Source organism: Mauremys mutica, chromosome 14 (assembly GCF_020497125.1).
Source record: "Mauremys mutica isolate MM-2020 ecotype Southern chromosome 14, ASM2049712v1, whole genome shotgun sequence".
NCBI lineage: Eukaryota > Metazoa > Chordata > Testudines > Geoemydidae > Mauremys > Mauremys mutica.
This window is the reverse complement of record NC_059085.1, coordinates 16,263,060-16,286,637: the sequence shown is the minus strand read 5'-3', so window position 1 is coordinate 16,286,637 and position 23,578 is coordinate 16,263,060. Positions and strand designations below refer to the sequence as shown.

The following is a 23,578-nucleotide window of genomic DNA, read 5'->3' as shown; positions in this document are numbered from 1 at the left end:
AAGGTTATGTTCAATTAGACAGTGGGAAAAGCAATTGGTCGCTGCTTAGCACAATAATATGTCAGGGCAGAAATGGATTGTCAGGTTAGCGTTTCTTCACAAGTCAGAAACTTGGCTATTGCTGGGGGTGGGGGGGGGGGGGATGAATGAAGAACAATCTCTGCCCTTCGCCGTTCTGCCCTTTGGGCTAACGTGTACAGATGTGATAGAACAGATGTGCTCCGTCGCCTTTGTGTGTCTGTTGCATACAGAGACACATGCACCAAAAAAAAAAGTTCTAGGCCGTTTTTCCTTGCTGTTTGAAACAGCTGGGGGGGGGGGGGAGCCCAGGCGTGACTGCCCCACTCTAGGAACAGCCTCTGGGATTTTCCTGTCCTCCGAACTTTAATTGGGGGAGCGAATAATTGTTGGTGCTCTTTCCCCATTGTGTTGCCCTTCTGGCACTGTTGGTTGTGTTGTGACGGTTGCGCTGCTCCCTGACTAGCGATTTCACTGTCTGCTCTGTGCCCGCTTCCTCCCACCCCCTCTCCAGGGCTCACCCTACGACCACACACCAGGTATGGCAGGTTCCCTGGGGTACCATCCCTACGCGGCGCCCCTGGGTTCCTACCCCTATGGAGATCCAGCCTACCGAAAAAACGCCACCCGGGATGCCACCGCCACCCTGAAGGCCTGGCTGAACGAGCACCGCAAGAACCCCTACCCCACCAAGGGCGAGAAGATCATGCTGGCCATCATCACCAAAATGACCCTCACCCAGGTCTCCACCTGGTTCGCCAACGCCCGCCGGCGGCTCAAGAAGGAGAATAAAATGACCTGGACCCCAAGGAACCGGAGCGAGGACGAGGAAGAAGAGGAGAATATCGACCTCGAGAAAAACGACGAGGATGAGCCCCAGAAGCTGGAAGAAAAGGGCGACCCGGAGGCTCCCGAGACAGGTAGGGGGGGGGGGGACTGGGGAGAGGGCGAGCACATCCCAGGGCAGGACCCCAGCGGGGCTGGCGCCTGGGGGGATGGTTCCGGCGTGGCGGTCTCTGCAGCCAGCTGCCTCGGGGGAGCGAGGGGAGATCGCTGCGGGGCAGCGGGGGGTTCTGCCGGGCATGGCCTTGTGGCCTCTTCCCCCCCTGCCAGCCCCACTGAGCCGCAGCTCGGAGGCCAGGGCGGAATGTCACCTGCCAGCTGCGGGGAGGTGTGTGCGCGCAGAGGGACAGGGCAGCCCGGGGATGCCCCTTTCCCTCCCTCCCTGCGCCCTCTGCTCCTGGGGGGGAATTGGGCTCAGGATCCGGAGCCCTCGCAAACTTTCTGTCGCCCCCCGCTTTGCACACAGGCGGAGAAGAGCAGAAGGCAGCCCCGGGCTGCGAGCGGCTGCAGGAGCCCCACTCCCCGGCGGGCCAGGAGGCCGAGGGCGGCCTGAGTGACTCGGATTGTAAAGCGCCTCCGGAGGAGAGGCTGGCTGGGAGGCCGGCCCCCCCCAAAGCGGCCGGCCCTGCGGCCTTGGTGCAGTGCCCGGCCAGCCGGATCCTGCAGCAGGCGGCGGGCGGCGAGGAGCACCAGTACCGGCCCCCTTCGGCAGCCGCCGCCGCCGCCCCCCACCCGGGAGAGCTGCACCCCATCGCCCCCTCCAGCAACAGCACGTCGGTGATCCACTCGCCGCAGCAGGCTGCCCTCGCCAAACCCAAACTCTGGTCCCTGGCCGAGATCGCCACCTCCGCGGACAAATCGAAAGAGAGCAGCAGCGAGGTGTCTCCGGGAGCCGGGCCGACCCAGGGCCCTCCCTTGGCCGGGAGCAGCACCTCGCAGTCCCCGTCGCGGTCCCCCTCCTCCCAGTGCCCTTTTCCTAACAGCGCCGTCCTCTCCCGGCCCCTTTACTACGCGTCTCCGTTTTATCCCGGGTACACGAACTACAGCACCTTTGGGCACCTTCACAGCCACGCTGGCACCAGCCCGGCAGCCGGACCCCCCGGCAGCCATTTCAGTGGATTAAACCAGACTATTTTAAACAGAGCAGAAACCTTGGCTAAAGAAACTAAAATGATCAGAAGCCAATCCCAAGTAGATCTTTGCAAAGACTCACCTTACGAACTGAAGAAAGGTATGTCCAACATTTAATATTGGCTTCTTCTCCGATAACTCCCCTTGGGACTTTGGTTTTTTTTTTTTAATTTATTTAATGCTTTGGCAGTTATTTTTCCACTACCAAGAGAAAAACAAAACAAACAAACAAACAAAAATCAAAGACACACTCCTAGTCAAAAGTTTATAATTCATAGGAAATGGCTGAGTATAAAAGAACTCAGAAATGTCTTAATCAACTGAAAACAAAAATTACACACAAAAGGAGAAAGATTTGTATTAAATCTTATTCTGTATATTTAATGTAGCTTTTTGTATTTAAATTGATAATACGGTATCTTTGAAGTAACTTATGAAACCAAGACACCTGTACAGGCATTAATGTTGTTTTTTCCGTAATATAAATATATACATTTGTGTCTTTTCCCGAATTGTTTCATAGTTTTAAAATATATATATATATATTATATACACACAAGTTTATTTTAACTTTTTTGCCGCCTATTGATTTTTTCCCCCTTGGGTGTGAGCTAAAGTATAATAAATTAATAAAGGAATAGGTTATACTTATTAGATTTAAAAAAAACCCTGCAGTCGCCATTGTTAAATGCAAATATTTTAATTAAAAGAAGATTTTAACCGAATCAAACGCACTTGTTTTTGCACCGAGAAAATACATACATAACTGGTGACAAAAATAACTTTTGAAATGCTCGTTTGTTTAAATGTGGGTTTTAATTTAGAACATTAAATACCTGAAACTGATTTTCAAAGTGAGAGATGATGTCTAAATGTGCCGATCTTTAACAAGAGCGCCTACTTGTTGTGGTAATTTAGGCTAATTTGAGGGGAGAAATAGTCCAAGAATGAAAGGATGGCATAGGAGATAAAATGAAGATGAGATGTATTTATGAGTAAGAGATTAAATAAGGATATATATAAAAATACAGAATAGAAACACCAAATCGAAGTACAGTACCAGCTTTTAACCTAATTACTTCCAATCAGTGTCGTGTTTTATGCAAAGTAATCAGCTGGTGAACTTTGCTAATGAGTTCGATTTTATGCCAGATTTAGCCCTTATTACTATTTCAAAGGTGCTGCAAAGTTATTAAGAAGAGAGCCAGGGAATACACATTAAGATATACACTAGGGGAAAGATTCCCCCTCCAACTCATCCCCCCCCCTCCGAATTTTGCATTGATATATTTGGTTAATTTGATTAAATTAGTGCTTCATCGCCGCTGCATATTGCAAGCATGGATAGGATTTGTAAATCTGTCTGTCCGGAGATTACCATATATAAACGGAGGTTGAGGGTCGGATTGGAATGTTTCCCCACATTCACAGGTAGGTGTCACACTTGTCCTGAATTTCAAACCTACCCGCTTTGAAACTGGTGCTTAAAAAAAAGGGGGGGGGGGAATGGAAGAGAGAGAATCAAAACGTAATCAAGGAGCCTTCAAATACACAATTCCACTCTACTATACGACTCGAAAACAAAGGAAGATAGATCTCAGCTTTACTAGATACAAATTGGGCCAGGAAAGTTTAATGCTCTGTTTAGCAGATCAGTTTAGCAAACTGGTAACATTTAACAGTTTAGGAATTTTGTCATCTCTCTTTTGTAAATTTAAAAAAGAAGCAATTTTAGCCATTTAAAAAAATCTGTTTTTCTATCACTTTAAAACCAAAGTAAAAAAGGAAATCCATAGTCAAATTAGATATTCTACATTAATTGAAGCCTGCACTTCAAACTACCTCCCATGGGTATTTCAGGTTCTCAAATCTTGACTTTCCCTGCCTTTGCAATTAACTAAGCAGTGTGTTTTATTCCAGAGCAAATTTTCTAATGTTCAAAAACTGTTACACCACAAAGCTATAGGAACAAATTTGCTCTATTCACATCGGATTTTCTGGGTGTCAGTTGTATTCGAACATATCAGTGACATTAATTTGACTGGGGTATATCTGGTACCACTTAAACAAGAGTACTGAAACACCCATTTATTTTTTAAATTATTTTTTGTTTTTGTTTTTTTACAAGCCAGATAATTATTTTGTAATCGCTTCAACTTTGTCAGAGCTATTTATTAGCTGTAACAGGTTTATTCATGCATATTTACATTTTATGGGATATTAAATAGTAGTTTGTATATTATGTTTTAAAAATACAGTAAATGTTCACTTGCTATACCATCTTTGTCGATAATCTGGTTTAAAGTCAAAATTGTTTCAAGCTGAAAGTGTAAATAATCAAATATTCATGGGATAATAGTATGTTATTTTGTCACTTTATAAATTATAAATGAATTTTTTTAAAAAAAATATTGAATTCCACAATCGGATCATTTATTTACACTGGTGAAAAAATTATACTGAGCTGCTTTTTGGGTGATGGGGAGGGGATTGAGACTAAATCAAATTTATTTAATTCACCTGCCTTGTTTAAATTAGGAGGAAGTTTGGCTAGTTCTGGTAAACGAACTGCAAAACAGTGACATCAGTTCGTGGCATCAGATTGCCTTTTTTAAAAAATCATTTAGTATTTTATCAAACCTAATCTCTCGGAGCCCTCTTATTAAAGTTCTCATTGGAATAGGAAAGTTGATAATCCCACACAACGGTGCTTTAGAGACAACAGGTTATACAGTTAACAAGCATTCCTAAAATTAAACTTTTGTACTTAGTCATTTAGCGATGGATTTTGTTTTAACTGTCTATATACACCTTTCTCCCAGATGCTCTTTCTACCTCTGAAAAACTACTTTGGGAATAAGTTTAGGAACCTCGTTTGTTAAAAAACCAAGTTCCTTATAAGAAGGCGTATTTTGAATAGGTCTATTAGCAATCTCAATAGGGTTTTCGTTTGATGTATAAATTCCTAAGGGAACTAATCCAATTCCTCTAGGTTGCAGCTGTTCAGTTTGTCGCCTGTTTTTACCTAGTTCAGTATTAACTATGATTGTAGATTTAATAAAAATAGTTCTGAGCTTCCCTCATCCCTCTCCTGTATGAAATCTTAGATGTAATTGTTTGGACTTAATGTCAGCATAATGTTATTTTTCTAATTAAAGGAGCATTTTTTCCTTTTTTTTTTTTAAAAAAGAAAAGCAGCGTTCATATATTTTTGACAAGTTGAGATGACCTCTCAATTTTGCAACTCCGATGTTACTTTTATGCAGTCTCTTTAAATTGAAATATCTTATTTAGGGTCAACTTCTTCACAGACTGTTGGCCCAGTGTGCGGTGGTTAATATCTAAAAATCCATCAATGACTTTTGAAATATGACTCTGTTTATAAATATCACCGTTATAACGTAACATGATTATTTACATAAGGCTGGTATATACAGCCATATACATACTGTATGCATACGAGTCTGACTGTATTTTTGTTATGATAAACACAAATTAGGTTTAACTATTTTGCTGCAGATATTTAAGACGAGGTTTTATTTTCTTGCTGCAGAGTATTTAAGTAAATGGTTTAAATGCAGAGTAGATGAGAAACTAGGAGTGACAATAAGGGTTCTCTCAAGACTGGTTTCAGGGTGGTTTTAAAAAAATACGTATGTATGTTTAAATACAGTCAATAGAAGGCAGTTCACTCAATATTTTGAGGGGGTTCCCTGACAGATTTCTCAAACTGAATGATTTGCTAGGAAAGCTTGGCCTTTTCTCCAACCTGCATCTCTCTGGTTTTGCTCGGAAATGTCAGTGTTGTCACAGAATCGGTATAATATAGACACAACAATGCAACTCTTGAGCCACCTCTGCCAAGTGCGGTGACTGGCCCAGTGAAAGGGGCATACGATGGAGGTTTGGTGGTGACTTGTATTATTAAAGCAGCCATTGGCAGAGGGCATTTTCCTCAAAGCTAAATCACATTACGATGCTGTATCATTGTAATCGTTAATTGTGCTACCTTTATAGGTTCAGGTGAATCTAACACGTGCATGTGGGTCCACCCAAATCCTTCACGGCTCTTTGACAACAAGGATACAAACACATTTAAAATGCTAAGAGGTTTTTAAATAATAAAACCTAATACCGATATCCTGACATTTTAAAATTCGAGACCAGTCCACGCATTTTCAGTCGTTCACGCAGCTAGTTCCTAGTGCTGGCATGGTGCAGAAAAAAAACGATCTTCTCATTCCAGCCCAATTTAAGAGTGCCCAGAAAGGTGGCCAGCAGAATGGCCCGTCAGCCAGTTTCTGAGTGGGCGTTGCAGGTTTCCTGGGGGTAGGGTAGGGCTGGAGGAAGGGGCAGTTGTGTCCGAGCTGCTGTTGGGGGCTATTGTGAGGGAGCCGAGGGGGTTAAGGCGTCCCCTAGCCTGCAGAAACAGGGTGTTAACATGTTAATAATCTACCAGGAATCTTGCTCTCAGATGCTTCCCTTTACTGCCTCTGTGCTTGCGCGTTCCCGTGTTCTCGCACAGCCATGGGTCCAGCTAGGGGCGAGGGGAAAGCCGTTTGGCTGGAAGAAGGGATGCGGTTTTATACTCTGCTCTAGGACCCAGGCTGATTAGGCGATTGGGATGGGTGTTCGATAGCGCTGTTGCGTGTGAAACACGCCTAGAACACGGAGCACTCTTCAGTAACACGCTGCTGGCCAGGTAAAAACACGTCAAACAGCAACTCGGAGATGCTGCCAACTCTCTGGTAAACTTAAAAAAAGATTCGCTCTTTGGGTTTCAAATTAATTCCCATTGGAACCAGATTTCCCCCATCCTCATCCCTCCCGCTCTCCGTGGTTCCTTGGTCTGCGGCGCAAGGCCAGGGGCGAGAAGGTTAAACTGGGCGAGATCCCCCGCAGGAGCGACTTAAGTTCGCCCAACTTTGCCAGAAGTTGGGCTGGGCCCGGTCCGCGTTCCCCTGGCGGCCTGCGGGAAGCCAGAACCCCGCGGGAGCCGAAGGTCGGGGTGCGCACGTGCGGGGCCCGGCGAGGAAGGACTCCGCTGTCTGCGGAAGGAGACAGAGCCGCTCGGAGCCCGATCCTGCTCTCCCCGCGATCCGTGGCCACACTCCCCTCAGCTCCAGCGGGAGCCGGATCCAGTCCGCTGGCTCGTGCGACTCCCCCACTGTAGGCAAGGGCCCCGCTGCCCCTCCCCCGGGACAGGCACACAGGTCGCTGTAAGGGCAGGGCACCCGCACACGGGCGGGCACCCACTCAGGGAGTGAGTGGGTGAAGCCATCCCAGAGACTGGGCCTCTACGAGTGCACTGACATCCCCAGTCCTCAGCGGCAGGACGCTAGGAACTGAATCAGCCGAGACCTTAAGCAGAATAAAAAGGAATGCACTGATGGGCAGGTGAACCCAGGGAGGTTAGAGGTGTTAAAAGCGGTTGGTAAAGTAGCGTCGCTGCGGCTCCTTTCTGCTTTTGAGGTGGGGGGGCGGCGCAGGGGGAGAAACTCCCCTAGAAATGCAGCGTTCAAGGTCCGATCCAGGGGGAACAGAAAGTTCGCTGTGATTTTTAAACTCACCTAACCCGTTTCCTTTGTGTGTGTGTGTGTGTCAGGCAGCCCCAGGCTCCAACGAGAGGGGCTTTCCCATCTGGCAGCTGTCCTCCGCAAGGGGGGAGAGGTGTGTCTGCCCCTCACCCTAAAGCATATTTGCAAATGAACACGGCGTCCAAAGCAGAGGAGCTGCTCACCTGTTCGGGCTTAGCGAGCCTCCCCCCCGCCTGTCGAAAGCAAAGTCCCCCCCTAGCGTGGGATCCCGAGCACCCCGGAGTTCGCGTTCACTGAACCCACTATCGGAACCATAATCAGGAAGCGTCTGGGCACGGCCACGAGAGGCCTGGTCAATAACACTAAGCCATAATGGGACCTCAGTCGCCGTATTTTTCCCCACTGCAAATACTTGTTAAGTCCATTAGGAAACTTAACAATAACAAAACCCGGGGATGGAGGATGCATCTATTCTTGCTGAGAGGACCTGGATGGAAAAGATCCAAGGCTACCGCACCGCAGAGTCAGCTGGGATTGAAATGTTCCTTTTCCCTCCCCAAAATAAAGTTCAGCTTTTCAGTGAGAGTCACTGACAGACTCCGATTATCCCGCAGCCTGCTGGTTCCTCCCACGTTTGAAATAGAAAACAAAGCCTAATTCCGATCCGCAGCACACTGTACCGCGTTTACATACACTCAACTGCTTTTTCAATTGTCTCTATTAACCATCTAGACTGTCCCTGCCATCTAGCATACCGCATACTACTCGGAGAGCGAGTACAGTAACAGCATCTAGCTTTCTGTTGGAAGGCATGTTTTGATATAATTGGCTTAACAGTTTTTTTTACCCCTTCCCTTCCTCTAGTAAGATGATCTAAACAGAATATTTTCTAGTCATGCCTAGGAACGACTTCCAAGCTCTTCCAGAGCAAGGAAATGCACTTGGTCAGCAGGTTTAAAAGGCGATTGCAAATAAATTTAGCCTTCGTTTCGGAAGCAAAGGAATCATTGTTTAAAACTGATTCCCCGCCTCTCCCCAAATCTGGCCAGTATGAATGTTAAAAAAAAAAAAAAAAAAAAAACAACCGACAACCCACAAACCCCATAAGAATCGGCTTGATAGAAGATAGGCTGTAAAAAAAAAAAGGAGTTTACATAGGTCAAAAAGGTAGAGTAGCTCAAACGAGACGCTGTAAATGGCAGCCAGACACCCAATCCCACAACTCAATCAGCTGATTGCGGATAGCCTGGCTATTTAATCATACAGCTCGGTTCTGTTGACAAACAGAGCGCTGTGCTGTTAATTATTGTTATTACGCAGATGTAGAAGTCAGGTTTCTTACGTCCGGCTTTGCATTAACAAACCACTAGAGAAACATACTCGAGCCAGCCTGGTCTCTACGCGGAATCGAATTCAGCACAGAAAGTGTAAAGAGACCTCCTCCCCTCCCCTGTCCCCTTTTTATATGACTTGCTTAGATTATTAGTAAGGACATCTGTGGCTGGCAGTGGAACAAGTGTTACCAAAAACAGAACCGTCTGTTTTTCCAAATGAGCAATATGTTAATGCCTCATCCCCCCCTCTGGTTTCTTTAAAACCTGGCACAAATACATCAATAGCGGAGAATAAGGAGCCTTTGCAGAGAACAAGTGGCAGTTTTGAATTTACCTTTTGTGTGTGCCTCAGATGCAATCTTGAGGCATTTTTCGCCCTCTCTCCCACAGAAAAAGAGCGTTAATCTGCCCTATCTTGGGACCCAAAAGAATTGGAGTGGAGTAGATATTCACTGAAATCACATAGGGGAATAAGGGTCTTGCTTTATTGAATCATCAAATCCCAAGAATGAAGCTTTTAATTAATTATGGGTGCTAAAAATTCAGGCCAGCTGTTTCTTTTTACTTGGCTCCGACAAAGACAAAGTCTATGCTGAGATCTTCTAAATCACATTCACTATAAATCATCCCCCCTCCATGATACTTCTAGCCACGAAATGAACCTGTAACTGACAGATGGGTTATTGTCCCCCTGCATTCCTCTACCCTGTACCTAGCCAGGATTTTTAAAAATAATTTGTCCAAGCAAGTTCTTGACTATTAATGAGCCGGCAATGCCCTCGCTCCCCTCGCTTTTTTTAAAACCCGCTTTACAAATATTTATGAATAAATCCTTGTCTGGGTGAAGTGAGAGAGGGCAATTACAGCCGACTGCTACTTTAAATAGATTGTGAGAGAAACTTAACCATAAAAACAAACAAAAGTAACAAAAATAAACAACCCAGCCCGGGGTTTTCCTAAATCTCAGAGTTCTGCTCGTGGGTAAAGGCTGCACAGGATTCTTGCAGCTGTTTGAGGGTTCATAAGAAAGCTGCTGCCCAGTAACAAAATCCTTGCCTCAAACCAGACAGCTCCTATTAATAAGCGCTGCATTTTACTGTCTAATACACACTCTGCGCGCTGTCTCCTTCCCCTGCTCACGCTTCTGGTTTTTGAGAGCGCCAGCTGCCCTCTCGTTTAAAGGGATCCGTTCTGCAGACACGTGGGGCCCGATCCTGCAGAGGCTTACCCGGGGGAGGGCTGCAGAATCGGTCTCGTGCAATACACGACAGAGCGAAGATTGAGCACGGTACGGATTTACTTCTGTGTGGCAGAACAGAACGAAACCCCGTGCCTAGAGATGCACTTTGAACGCGCTGCCAACCATTAATACCCAGGCCACTATCACCCAGCAGCAGGATTCGAGAAGAAAAAGTTGGTGCAGCACCAGACTGTAACCCCACCCCATACCCAACTCGTTCTGTTGAATCAGAAAGAGAAATTCGATTCAGCTTTACAGACATCATCTATTTGCATCGAGTCATTTAGTACTAACTGGGGGGCCAGATGTCCTGATTTTATAGGGACAGTCCTGATTTTGGGTCTTTTTCCTATATAGCCTCCTAGTACCCCCCACTCCCTCCCCCGATTTTTCACACTTGCTCTCTGGTCACTGGGGATTTCCCACTTCGCTCGAATGTATTTGGTTCCAATAGTTTGATTACGTTATTCACGACTTTTACCCTATTTAAGTTACCTTATTCAATAGTTACTTACGTTATTTCACGGGACACTGCTCTATGCATTGGCTGGCAAAAACAGGCGCAACGTTTCTTTCAAACCTGCTATTGCTCCTCCCTGTGTTATAGTGTATAAGGCACCGGGAATAGGCTCTGATCCTTTCGGACCCAGCATTCCCCAGGCTCGCAGGGACAAGTGTTGAATGCTAAAGGAACGCAGGATCAGGCCCAGGCGACCCAGTCCGGAAGTCATGGAAGTCCTTGCCAGCTTCCAGGGGAGCAGGATGGGGACCAGAGTTTCTAAAGCAGTGCTCGGTTCGAACTGCCGAAATTCCACGGGGGGGTTCGCAAGGGTCTCAAAACGCGCTACATCACTAACCAACCTATTGTTTGTTTGTTTTGAAGAGGAAACGGAACTCGGGGACTTGGAAAGAGTTTCCAACCCATAACTACCAGCAACCAGCGTTTTGAACTAATTTGTTAGCGATCCCGATCTATCAGATGGTTTATCTCATTCTGATTTTAGATACAGTGTTTTAAAACATTCTGGAGACAATTAGCTGATTTTTGTAACGTATATATTATACGTATTAGTTTGGCCTACAGGTATATTGCCACCCCCAGAAAATACTCCAGGAAACAGCATCACTTGGCTGTAGATAGTTTCTTTGAGGGTGGTGGATTTGTTTAATTGTCTTAATTGCCTCAGATGAAAGCAATCTGTATTTTTTTACGGTTAGTTTACAGAAACACGTAAGAGAGGCAGCCAAATGATTATTTAACTGAGTTTTCATTGCTTACGTTCAAAATGTACAACACTTCTACAAACAGGCTGAGACCCGAAGAACAAATTGTACGCCTTTTGGTGGCACCAATTTAAGGAAGCTGTTCCTTCCTTTGTTTTCTGTTAGCTAACTCTTCTTCCGTACTCACCCTCTTCCCCCCCCTTTTTTTTTTTTAAAGAGAGCAGGTTTGGTGTATTTCCAGCGGCAGAACCATGTGTAAGCGAGCAAGACAAGTACAGATCCAGACTTAATGTTCTGTACGTTGACTCCATCGATTTAAAATAAATAAATGCCTTGTGTTTGGAAAGCCGTCAGTGTTTTTTGACTGACAGTAAACCTCATGCCAAGGAACTCTAGTGGTTTGATAGACTACTTGTAAAAGCTTCAGAAATCAGTTCGCCCCCAAATACCAGAAAATAAATGTCCTCACCACACTGTTACTCATCTGTTATAATTAGAGCATGTTGGAACTTGCAAAGAGTGTTCTGAGAACAGGTCTGCTTGGTTGATGCAGGCTATTGTGGAATAATCCTCTCTCTTCTTCTCTTGTGTCGGTTTCTGTAGACTTATGAAAAAGGTGTTTTGGTTAACGAGCATCTTTGCAGACACCGTTTGCTGACTTTCACCTGTTCCACGGTATTACTTTTAAATCTCCTTGGCCTCCCACCTTCACTTCAGGGGATTCTAAAGTCACCCTTATTTAACATGAGCTGGGATATTTTGTCCAGAAACCTCTCTCAATGAAATTAAAGCAAACCACAGAACTCCCCCCACTCGTGCTTGATGGATACAACTTTAAATGTGCACTTATTTAATTGGATCAGGTCCCAAGATAAAAGAGATAAACGGGCTCCCAGTTTGCCAAGTTATTTTCAGAGGCATGCAGTGATGTGTGGAAGGAAAGTTAATGGAGAGGAGAAGAGACACACTGTACTTAAAATACCTTGGGTCTAGACGAGTGGAGAGGACGCCTAGCCTTTACCACTTTTGAGCAGAGTAATTATTTGCCGCTTATTAGGACAAGTGGTGTTTGGAGAAGGGGAATCAGCAACACCCTTTGTTAAACTATTGGAACTTAGCACCTTGCACGTGGTCACTCACTTCCCTACAGCTGTAGCTGAGCGTTCTATTGATACTGAACCCTGCGGTTTTTCTAATAGAGTAATTGCTCCAGGCAATTAGTCTACCTTAGCCTAGGTGGGGAAGGGATTTGCTTCAACAGGCAATTAATACCCCCCCCCCTAAATTGTTCCCCTTTAATTCTGTCTTTCCTTGTTTCTTCTCCGTGTTCTACATCCTTATGCACGAGACATTAACAGACGGTTATTGATACAAACATAGTTTTGGTTGCTAACGGCCTTCCAAAACAAATTCACCGGCTGAATGCCAATGCCTGCATGTTGGCTGGTGACAGCTGATTAGTGAAATGATTTACGGCCAAGTTGTGTGTGTGTGTGTGTTTTTTAAATAGGATGATACCGTCAAAGGCAGCAATTTGAAAAGATGATAAGACTGCGCACCCTCCAGGCTTTCCTCTGGAAAGCCACCCAACAAATCTAAACCTACACTACAAATACCTGAAACATTCTAGGAATCAATTGGTCGCAGATTAAATACAGTCTCTGTTACGACTTTCCCGGGTAATCTGTTACTCCTGACAACAGCAGCCTCTAGATTTATGCAGCCACCCCTCACCTGTCCACCTGGCTCACGCGGAATATATTTCACCGCGCTCCAGCAGTGATATCGCTACCGCTTCCCCAGAACAACGGGATGAGATGGAGCGCGGACCCCGCCATGCACAAGGTCATCTGACGTCATTGCAGCGGGAGCCTCAGCCCTGCTTTTTGTTTCAAGACCTTTTTAATGCTCATTAATTGATTAAAAAAGCCCCCTTCCCCCCCATCAGCTCTTCTTCATAAAGAAAGCTTTCGCTCTCCAATAAAGTAAGAGACTTTGATCCCAGATCATCCTCTTAGGCCTTTCCAGCTGAAATCAGCGCAGAAACTATGTGGAGTTATTGTTCGCACTTGCTGCACTTCTGATTCAGAAAGGGCTGATTTATTAGCTTGTCAAGGGAAGCATTGTTCAGGAAGGCAATCAAAAAGCACTTACCTAGCTAAACTAAAATTACTGCCTTTTCAGTGGCTAATTTGTATAACTCCCATGGAGGAACTTGGGAAGTGTTTGATGAGGCATAAAATGATGATTAATGAATTTATTGGCCGGCTGCTCATCAAACAGGAGTAGTATATCTTTCCTCTATTGGACGTGGGGGTCTCATGCTACATGTCTGTGTAAAGCAAGTCCAATATGATCTCCTTTTTAGCCCCCTTTTAACCCACATGACCTGAAGAATATCTCCGTGTAACAGAGGCAGCATCAGGGGACTGCGCAGACAAAGGGCCTGTTTGATAAAATGGTAAATGAGAAATGTGAGGAAAGTTGCTGGAGGGATGGAACTGCTCAGTTTTCGGCTTTTCAATCACTTTGACTACTGAAGTGGGAAGAATGTAGAAACTAGATAAGGTGTGAGGAGGGGGAGGGGGGGAGACAAACCAGTTTTAACTTTCATAAAGTTGGATCGAGCCAAGCAACTTTATTGCTGCTGGAATGAAAGAGCACAGGGAAAGGCGTGGAACTGCTACGCGCACGCACCGCGCTTAGCTCGGCGATGTGCCCTTTGCAGCAAAACACGCCCAGTTTGCGTCCAATATTTAACATTAGATTAGTGCTCCGGTCGGACTCGTCACCAGTGATGCGATCCCATTGACCGCGGTTCTTTTTCTTACGCTGAAATGGCTTCCCCTGAATGGTGCTAGTGCTTGAATGATTATTTGGGGGCACGTGAGCATGTTCTCCTTCCGAAGAGTTAGGAGGAGCTATAAACACCTTAAGTACCTATGAAAGTGCAAATCACCCGCGATTCCGTTTTTCTAAATGCCCGTGGCTGCACAGAGCAACAGGATGCCATACTTACTGCTGCGATCACAACGCAGCAGTTAAAATACTATTTTCCCCAATAGCTCCTAGAGATTGAGCTTTCTTTGCGCGCTGGAGTTAAACATCTTGCCAAGTGTGAGAACACATTTACCCCTTACGTCTGCTTTTCACTAGTACCGAGGGTCTCCAAAGGAAGATAACATGGGGGCGTATCTGTTTTGCAGAATTACTGATGATTTTGCTAAAATAACGTGGGACATTTTAGCCTCTGATGAAGCTCGGAGAAGTAGGTAACTAGAGTACAAAAGGGCTGGGAGATCACAGCAGCATTGGGGGGGGGGTAGTGGCCCCCCCCTTTTAGCCTTTCCTTTCCCCCCGCCACTCTCCAGCCCGAGCCCATGGACTGTGATGTGATCCAGGGGCACGATTCGGAAAGGAAAAGGCCCCTGCCCATACTCTCACCTATCTGTCCTGATGAGCGGCCCCCGTTCTTCTCCTTGCCTATGAGCACGTGATCATTACCTGTTAGGTTCGCTCCCTCTGGGGCACCTGGCATTGGCCACTGGTGGCAGACAGGATACTGGGCTGGGTGGACCTTTGGTCTGACCCAGTATGGCCCTTCTTATGTTCACCACTGCCTTGGGCTAGGCATCAGAGGACCCTCTTCTAGTGGGGTCTCTGCTTCAGGATCAATCTAGTGGGAGGGAGCCTGCCTCTCAGCGTGCTATTGTCTAAAGCCATTGTACCGAATTTGTGGCCTGAACCCGGAGTCAGGGGGGAAAAAACTCCTGTCGATGTCAATGGGCTTTGGGATCAGCCCCCTCCCAGCGAAGGGGATGCGCCTTTGGGGGCGATTTGTCTGGAGTCTGCCTGTGACATAACGAACCAGGCACTCACCTGATGTTTAAAAGAGCAGAAAACATTTATTTTAACGCTGGCAAATTGGCTGCTTGTCTCTTGTCTGCGACATTTTTAGCTAAAATTATCCCCTGGGAAATAAATGTTTATAAACACGTTCAAATAACACCCCTGACACAAACCTCCCATCAGCATACAGCTCAACAAGTTTTATCTTCAAGTCCTTGACCTGTGACTGCTTTTACAAATGCTCTCTGTTCATTAGCAATTTCAGGTCACGTTCAGTACCTGTGTCACCAGCACATAGTGCAGCTGTAAAATATACATATTGAATACCAGCTGCAATATATAGTGGCTTATTTCCCGCCCCGCCCCGCCAAAGCAACAAGATTTTACGCTCCGATGAAAAAAGACGTACCTATATCTGCATAATTACGGCAATATTGTAGGTCTTTAGTGCAACAGACCTAAAAGGCTGACTTATATGATTAAATATGTATTGCTAAAAGTTACCAAGCTGCATAGTGTGCACAGCATTAGACAATGACAGTTTTGGGGCGTAATTGCTTTAATGTGGGCAATTAAGACTAAGTGCATGCGATTTTAGTGTCTGCCCTACATTCCTCTGAATGATTACAATGATCAATACACATGATTTGTAAGTCGCTTCCTATTGATCGAATGGTAAAATGTTTGACCTTCCTTTGAGGAAGTAATTTGCTAAATTATGACACCACGTAAAGTCTTTCTTGGTTCAGAGGTGAGGGGTAATGGTGCACAGGGAAAAGGGAAAAAAAACACTTTTCTTTTGCCTGAAAGTAGGACTAAATAATATTTCTGCCAATCTTCTGACTTCTCCTTTGTAGCAGCAAGCCCATTAATTTTGTCTTTGAAACCAACAGTGGAAAAATTACATTGAAAACTTTATTTTTCTTTACTTTCGAAAACTTTCTCAAATGAACTACATCCATTTACGCTTTCTTGCCAAAGCACTGAGGATCCAAGCTTGATAGTTCTTGACCATGTGAAATGTAGGCTGTTTGAGTGGTAATGGGATAAAGTGTGCCAAGGCAGAGCTAGGAAAACAGAGCATTTTGCCATTGCTAAGAGCTGTAATTATATATATTTATGTATGAAATATCAGTACTTCTCAGGTTCTTCACCACAGCTCTTTTTGATTTGTATCATCAATGCAGGATAGGCTTTAGCAGATCACATTATCATGTAGTAAAAGCTGTTCTTACAGAAAAATAAGAAAAGTACTATACATAAAGGCTCCATGAACCTCTACCACTGAGTGAATGTTTAATAGACGAAGGTAGATCAATTTTGATTTGAGCTCTGTGAAGACTTTGATTTACAAAGCTGACTTCAGGGAGTGGAGCCAGTGTGTGACCAGAAAGAAGAAACACCCTCCGAGAAGCTACAGTACATTTGCAATGATTTACACCTTCAGAAAAGGGTTTTGGAACAAACTTGCATATTCCTACATGGTGAGATGCAAAGGGAAGATGAGGCATCTCACATCATATAGCTGGGCAGAAATCAAACCATGATAATTCACTACATTTCCAAAACAGAAGTCTTCCTTTAAAAAGTCAAAAACTTAAAATATGAAGTCTATGCTGGGAAAACAAGCCTCATTTCCCAACTGGGAGACATTCAGAAAGACACTGTGAAAACTCTAACAAAACCCAAACACCTGGGAACCCGTCATTTTCCTTTTGCATGGCTTTTTTTTAAAATGCATGTAGTTTTCTTGCAAATCAGGGTGAGACTCTGCCCTTGGATGTAGTTCACTTTCTATCCTAAATGACAGGTCTCCAGTCACATAACAATGTGAAAAACTGATTGACTACGGATAGTTTAGTTGATCTATATGCATTCCATATTTTAGTAATGATGGCATTTATATGCTATTCTACATACAAAGTCATGAAACACACATGTGACGTATAAATGCATCTTTCCAAGTTCCTTTGAGTGTGCACATCATGGAGAATGCAGGACTCCAACAATTGCCAAACACATGAGCGATGGTTCAGTAGGACCCATTGTAATCAGCCATGAGCTCGTGAAAGAACTTAAGAATGAAGTAGCTGAGTTGCTTACAAAAATATTCACTCAAAATCTGTCACTAAACCAAAGGATGGGAGGGTATCAAGCATTGTACCTATTTTACTTAATCTCAGATACACCCCATCTCCCGCCCCCTGGGAATAACGGACTAGTGAGCCATACCAGGCTCATTCAAAATAGAACTGTAAACATTTAGATGAGCATGACATGAAAATAACCAACAAGGGTTCTGTAAAGGAAAATCTTGGCTCTCAGAGCATGTCAATTCGGTAGTGGATAAAGGATAACAGTAAAGTGGTTGACAATTTCAAAATGTCTTTCACAAAGCCCCTCAAGAGAGATTATTAAACAAAAAACACTAAGGCCCAGATTCTCAAATGTTTTCTCAGATTCTCTCGACTGCTCTAATTTATGCCATCTGGCTGCAGTCCCCAAAGGACCATAAATTAGGTGGGGAATGCCAGAGAGCACTCTGCTTCAGTCCCAGTATAGTCTGTGTGTTCGGGGCCTGGAATGCTCCACTCCTATAGAAATAATAAACTGCTATCAGGGTAGGTGCAGCCGCTACTTTTAGTAGGTTTTGAAGTCAGCTGGTAGCATAGAATAATGCCAACTACAAAGGCAGACACTGACAACCACTCCACAGTTGAAGCCATCACAGAATTTTAGCCCCTTGCCAGAATATATATTACAAGTTGTAGGGGCAGTAGGTTTGTATAATTCTTGGTGGTGCCCAGAATGGGTCTAAGTCCCCACCCCCATCTGCCTAAAACTCTGGGAGGGAGTTTGGGTGCAGGAGGGGTGTGGACTCTGGGCTGGGCAGAGGGTTGGGGTGCAGGTGTGGGCTCTGGGCTGGGGCAGGGGGTTGGGGTGCAGGAGGGGTTTGGGTGCAGGAGACAGTATGGGGAGGCGGGCTCTGGGAGGGAGTTTGGGTGTGGGGTGCAGGCTCTGGGCTGGGGCAGGGGGTTGGGGTGCGGGAGGGGATGAGGGGTGAGGCGCTTACCTAGGGTAGCTCCCGAAAGTGACCTGCCTGCCCCTCTGGGAGCGGCTCTTAGGTGGGAAGGCCGGGTGTCTCCGTGTGCCGCTGCCTTCAGGTACCGCCCCCGCAGCTCCCATTGGCCGCAGTTCCAATGGCAGAGTCGGTGCTCGGGGCTGGAGCAGCGCGTGGAGACACCCCCCTCCGAGGGGCTGCAGGGATGTGCTGGCTGCTTTTGGGAGTGACGCAGAGAGAGGGCAGACAGGAAGCAGCTTTAGCCTCACTGCGCTGCTGGTGGTGGCAGTGGGGGCCCCCGGCCCTTTTAAATCACGTGGGGGTGGCAGGCTGGGCTGGGAGATGCTCCGAGGGATGTGTGCGGGGGCGGCAGGTGTGGCCAGGGGAGAGACTTGTGGAGCTGGGCCCCCGTGCTCTGAATATTCCTGGAGCATGGGCTCCATGGGCCCATACAACTCCCTGCCCTGGTTGTGCACATTACAGAAAAGGGAGATAGTGGAAAAATAATTCTAATAGTTACCCATGAGTGCCAAATACTTAATGTCATAGAACTGTTCAACATTTTTCCAGCTGAATGTTTTTCCATTAGAAAATACTGTTTTGTTGAAATTAAAAATCACAACTTTCTGTGAGAAGGTGTCTATGTTGATGAAATTTAATTTAGAAAAATATTTTTAAAAGATAAGGTTGAAATGTTGTGCCTTTATTTCATTGGAATTAAATATTTGGATTTGAAACAACTTTTCATTTACAAAATGATTTTACATTCTATTATTATAGATATGGAAAAAGTTGACATCTGAAAGAAACATTTGATTTTTATCAAAACAGAAGGTTTGATTGACTTTTTGGAAACTAAACGTTCTTGGAAAGTTTCATTACACTGGAAATGTTTTGGTATTGTTCCGATCTGGAATGAAAACAAATGTTGGAATGTCCCACAGAACGCATATTTGAGGTTCTGACCAGCATCTGAAGAAGTGGGTTTTTTACCCACGAAAGCTTATGCCCAAATAAATCTGTTAGTCTTTAAGGTGCCACCGGACTCCTCGTTGTTTTTGTGGATACAGACTAATGCAGCTACCCCTCTGATGCTTGACCGGCTCTAGTTACTTGGTAAGGAAAAGGGGAAGCCACAGTTAGTGCCTACAGCAAATAGTCACCAGTTTACACCTTTGCAACATGTGTACTGATAAATCAGTGCAGTGATGCTGCCTGACAGACCAGAGCTCACCAAAGGAGCGGGTGGAGAATGGAATGGCCCACTTCACATGCTGTTCATTTCTTGGCCAGCCAATCAGTGGCAAGGGAGAGACCAATGAAAACAGCACCCAAAAGATGGCCGACGATGACTAGATGGCAGAATGGGTTTCCCTTGCTGCTCTATCTTGATACCTGTGCAATGGATCCCCTGTTATCTACTGTGGGGAAAGATTGGGCTGCAGGTACTGTTCCATTGTTTTTCACCTAAATAAAAGCTAACATGTCTCAAACATGGGTGCCCAAAATTAAGCGCCTAAATCCATGTTTAGTCTGGACTTTAGATTAGTGTGTTGATTGACAGAGGTGTGGCGCATTCACAAAGCCCATTGAAGTGACTGAGAACCACAAGGGCTCAGAGTTTATGCAGGAAACTGCTGCTGAGTACAATGATGATGCAGTTTTGCAATGTGGAACATAGCTGGATGTAATGGGACTTTGAAAGCCTGCACAATGTACATTAGCCAGAGCTGCCTGGCTGCCACAAGCACATCTTCCATATTCCATTTGGTGTCTTGGGCTTTTGAATTGTGATCATCAACTTCCACAATTGGCAGATCTAGCAGGGTTGGGTTTCTTTTTGTGCTGCTGGCTATTCAGTATTATTATGTGTTTCTCCAGGGCTGCTGCTTCTGACCGGTATTTTAAGTATGCACCAGAGATATCTAGGCCTCGATCTTCAAAGGTATTCAGGGCCCAGATCATGGAGGTATTTAGGTGTCTATCTCCCATTGATTATTTTATAAATCTAAAGAAAAAAACTTACATCAGCAGAATCTAGCAAGAAACAAGTACAAATATTTAGCTTGAACAGCATTTACTCTGTCTTAACTATTATAAGGATTTTTAAAATAATTATTGGTCAAAACATCTACCCTGTAAGTATTACACCTGTGAATTCAAGTGCTAAATAAAAATTGCAATAAAATAAGGTTATTATAAATTCATTACCTGGGGCCAGATTTTGATGCCCTTGTTTACACGGAGTACTACTCCAAGAAAGCACCTGATCAGGTGCTTAACTTTAGGCATATGCCTAAACCCCATTGAAGTCAATGGGACTTAAATGCATACCTCAACTGTTGCCCTGAATTGGGGGTGTTTTCCTGAATTAGGACCAAAACAAATAAGTATACGACAATCTAGTCCATAGCATCATAGTCCATAGATCATTTATTTAGGGTGGATCTAAGGGCCCTACTTTACCAACGCTACTTGCGGAATCAAATGGCTGCTTATGGTCTACACACTATGGCTGGCATCAGTTGCATGACTAGCGTGTCAAGTTAGGATGAGAACAAATGGGAGAAGGTGGCAACACGGGGTTGGGAGAGGTGGAAGGGAGAAAGAGAGAATTCTCATTTGCAAAAGCAGGAATAAAATAAATAAAAATCAAGCTGTGTGTGTGTGTGTGTGGAAGGTTTTGCAAGTTCAAAATATAATTCCCATATTTCTTTGTTACTATTAATTTTGTTCTGCTAGCTTATTAACTACATCACTTTGATGAGTATTTTAAAAAACATAATGGCTATCACTCAGTTAGACTGCTTTGAAGTGTCTGAAAGTTAAATGACTAGTAGCATTTATTCATTTCATAATATGATACTAAAAGTTTTGATATGGGATTTAAAAAAAAATAATATTTGAAGTTAAAAGAAGACATCTTGATTAAAGCCAGAACAAATTGTTTGGCTGAGAGTCAAACTCTGGTTCACATGCGTTTCCAAGCTTGTAGGCTCACTTGTTTGCTTGCAAAAGCCCATATGCTTTCAATGGATGAGTCAAAATCCATGCCATGGATCTGCTGACAAAACGATGAACAGATAACTGCTTCAAGTCTGGGAACCACTGGAATAGCTCAACTCATAAGGGAGTGATAGAACTTAGACATTAGAAAAGGGAGGAAAGGACGATCTTGTGGTTAAGGCACCAGACTGGGATTTGAAAGATCTAGGTCAGAGGTGGGTAAACTACGGTGGCTCGCGGGACTGTCCTGTTGGGCCCTTGAACTCCTGTCCGCCCCACCCCTGCAGCCACGCCACCGCGTGGGCAGTGCTCTGGGCAGTGGGGTTGCACACTCCTGCCGAGCAGTGTTGGTAGCGTGTCTAGCTCCAGCTAGGCGGTGCGGGGGCAGTCAAGGGACAGGGAGTAGGGGGCAGTTGGATGGGGCGGAGGTTCTGAGGAGCCGTCAGGGGATGGGGAACGGATTGGGGGTGTTGGATAAGCATGGGAGTCTCAGGGTGTGGGAATGTGGATGGGGTCAGGGGACGGGGAATGGTGGGGAGGGTTGGATAGGTGTGGAGTCCCGGTGGGCCTGTCAGGGGGCGAGGGTGTGGATAGGGGTCGGGGCAGTCAGGGGATTGGGAGCAGGGGAGTAAGATGGGGGTGGGTCCTGGGGAGAGGTTGGAGTGGAGGGTCCTGGGAGGAGGCAGTTAGGGGACAAAGAGTGGGGGGGGGTTGGATGGGTTGGGGCTTCTGAGGGGAGCAGTCAGGGGGTGGGAAGTACGAGGGGTTGGATAGGGGACAGGGGCCAGGCTGTTTCAGGAGGCACAGCCTTCACTACCTGGCGCTCCATACAGTTTTGCAACGCCAATGTGGCCCTCAGGCCAAAAAGTTTGCCCACCCCTGATCTAGGTTCAGTTTTCAGCTCTGTCACGGACTGTGTAACTACTAGAGCAAATGACCACCACTCTATGCATCAGTTCTCCATCTGTAAACAGGGGATCATGCTACTTCCCAATGATTACATACCTAGGGTTGTGATGTTAAATATGAGAGAATGACTGTAGCTCAGTGGTACGCATACCCTTGGGGGTACTCAGATGTCTTCCGGGGGTACATCAACTCAACTAGATATTTGCCTAGTTTTACAATACGCTACATAAAAAGCAGTAAAGAAGTCAGTGGAAACTGAAATTTCACACAGACAATGACTTGTTTATACTGCTCTATATACTGTACACTGAAATGTAAGTGCAGTAAATGAGAAATAATTTTCAGTACTAGTGCGCTGGGACACTTTTGTATATTTATATCTGATTTTGTAAGCAAGTCATTTTGAAGTGAGGTGAAACTTGGCGGTATGCAAGACAAATCAGACTCCTGAAAGGGGTACTGTAGTCTGGAAAGGATGAGAACCACTGGGTTATAGCAACCACCTGGAAGCTGAGGACCATGGGTCCAGTCACCCTGCTCCAATCATGCTTTCATTATTTATCCACAGGAGAACAGCTTCAACAGGAAAGACAGAGGGAAGCCCACATCAAAATATCCCATAGCTCAGTGGTTACAACACCCTTCCCTGAGGAGGGAGACCCCTGTTCAAATCCTTTCTTCCCCTCTGGAAGAGAGGGAAGAATTGAATCTGGATCACCCACATCTCAAGCGAGTACTCCAGCCACTGGAGTAAACGTCACAATGTGGGTACCTCCTGCCTCAGTTTTGAATGGGACCCAAGCTAGTAGGCACAACTAATGAATTGGGCCCCCACAAGCATTGGTGGCTTGTCTTCCCATGCTTTCTGAATTGCTCTGAGGCTCAGGTGGGAGATAGGAGTTCAGACACCTAGGGGGAGGCAGCAGTGCACATGTCCAGAGGCAGAAACTTAGGCACCTAGGGAATTTTTACCCTGAAAGTTTAGGTGCAGAGTGAGTTTAGGCACCTACCAGGTTTGGTAGGTGTTTTGTGGATTGCAGGGGAGCTAACACCAGGATTTAGGCCCCTATAACTGAGATTTAGGCACGTAAAGTGGGTCTGAGACTTTGTAACTACTTGGATAGAAGAGCTATTAGGGTACTGGTTCGAATCTGGAACAGGTTGGTAGTGATGGCTAGGAAAGAGGTAGGGTGCGTTCATTTGGTATCAACAACTCTTAGGCCAATTCTGGTTATGTAGATTGTGTAAACCACCCCACAATCTGAACTGGCATTCCTTGGTGGCAGCCTCTGCAGAAAGGCTTTGGTGTGAATGAGTATAGAGTTCACTATCTTCATATATAGATGGGATCTTCCAGGATAGCAGGGAGGGTTTTTGTGAAGACCTACAAGACCAATGTCGGAAGAAAGCATCATACCCATGGATG

At 45.3% G+C, this 23,578-nt stretch overlaps 1 protein-coding gene and 1 long non-coding RNA gene across 3 annotated transcripts in view; one reads left to right on the top strand and one right to left on the bottom strand.

Annotated features, from left to right (window-relative positions):
• IRX5 (iroquois homeobox 5) overlaps nucleotides 1-23,578 on the top strand; it is a 30,066-nt gene that overhangs the window by 1,139 nt on the left and 5,349 nt on the right. Inside the window, exons 2-3 of one of the 2 annotated variants that reach the window (XM_044987398.1) lie at nucleotides 533-938; nucleotides 1,328-2,092. In XM_044987398.1, the coding sequence (XP_044843333.1) occupies nucleotides 533-938; nucleotides 1,328-2,092 (1,171 nt within the window). Of the gene's footprint in view, nucleotides 1-532; nucleotides 939-1,327; nucleotides 2,436-23,578 lie in introns of those variants that run through there. The other variant, XM_044987399.1, reaches the window with a different exon arrangement.
• Nucleotides 2,078-13,183, bottom strand: LOC123349393. Its single transcript, XR_006573523.1, has 3 exons — nucleotides 13,062-13,183; nucleotides 11,797-11,924; nucleotides 2,078-2,193 (listed from the first exon to the last, which is right to left on the bottom strand). It is a non-coding gene; the product is annotated as an uncharacterized LOC123349393 (long non-coding RNA).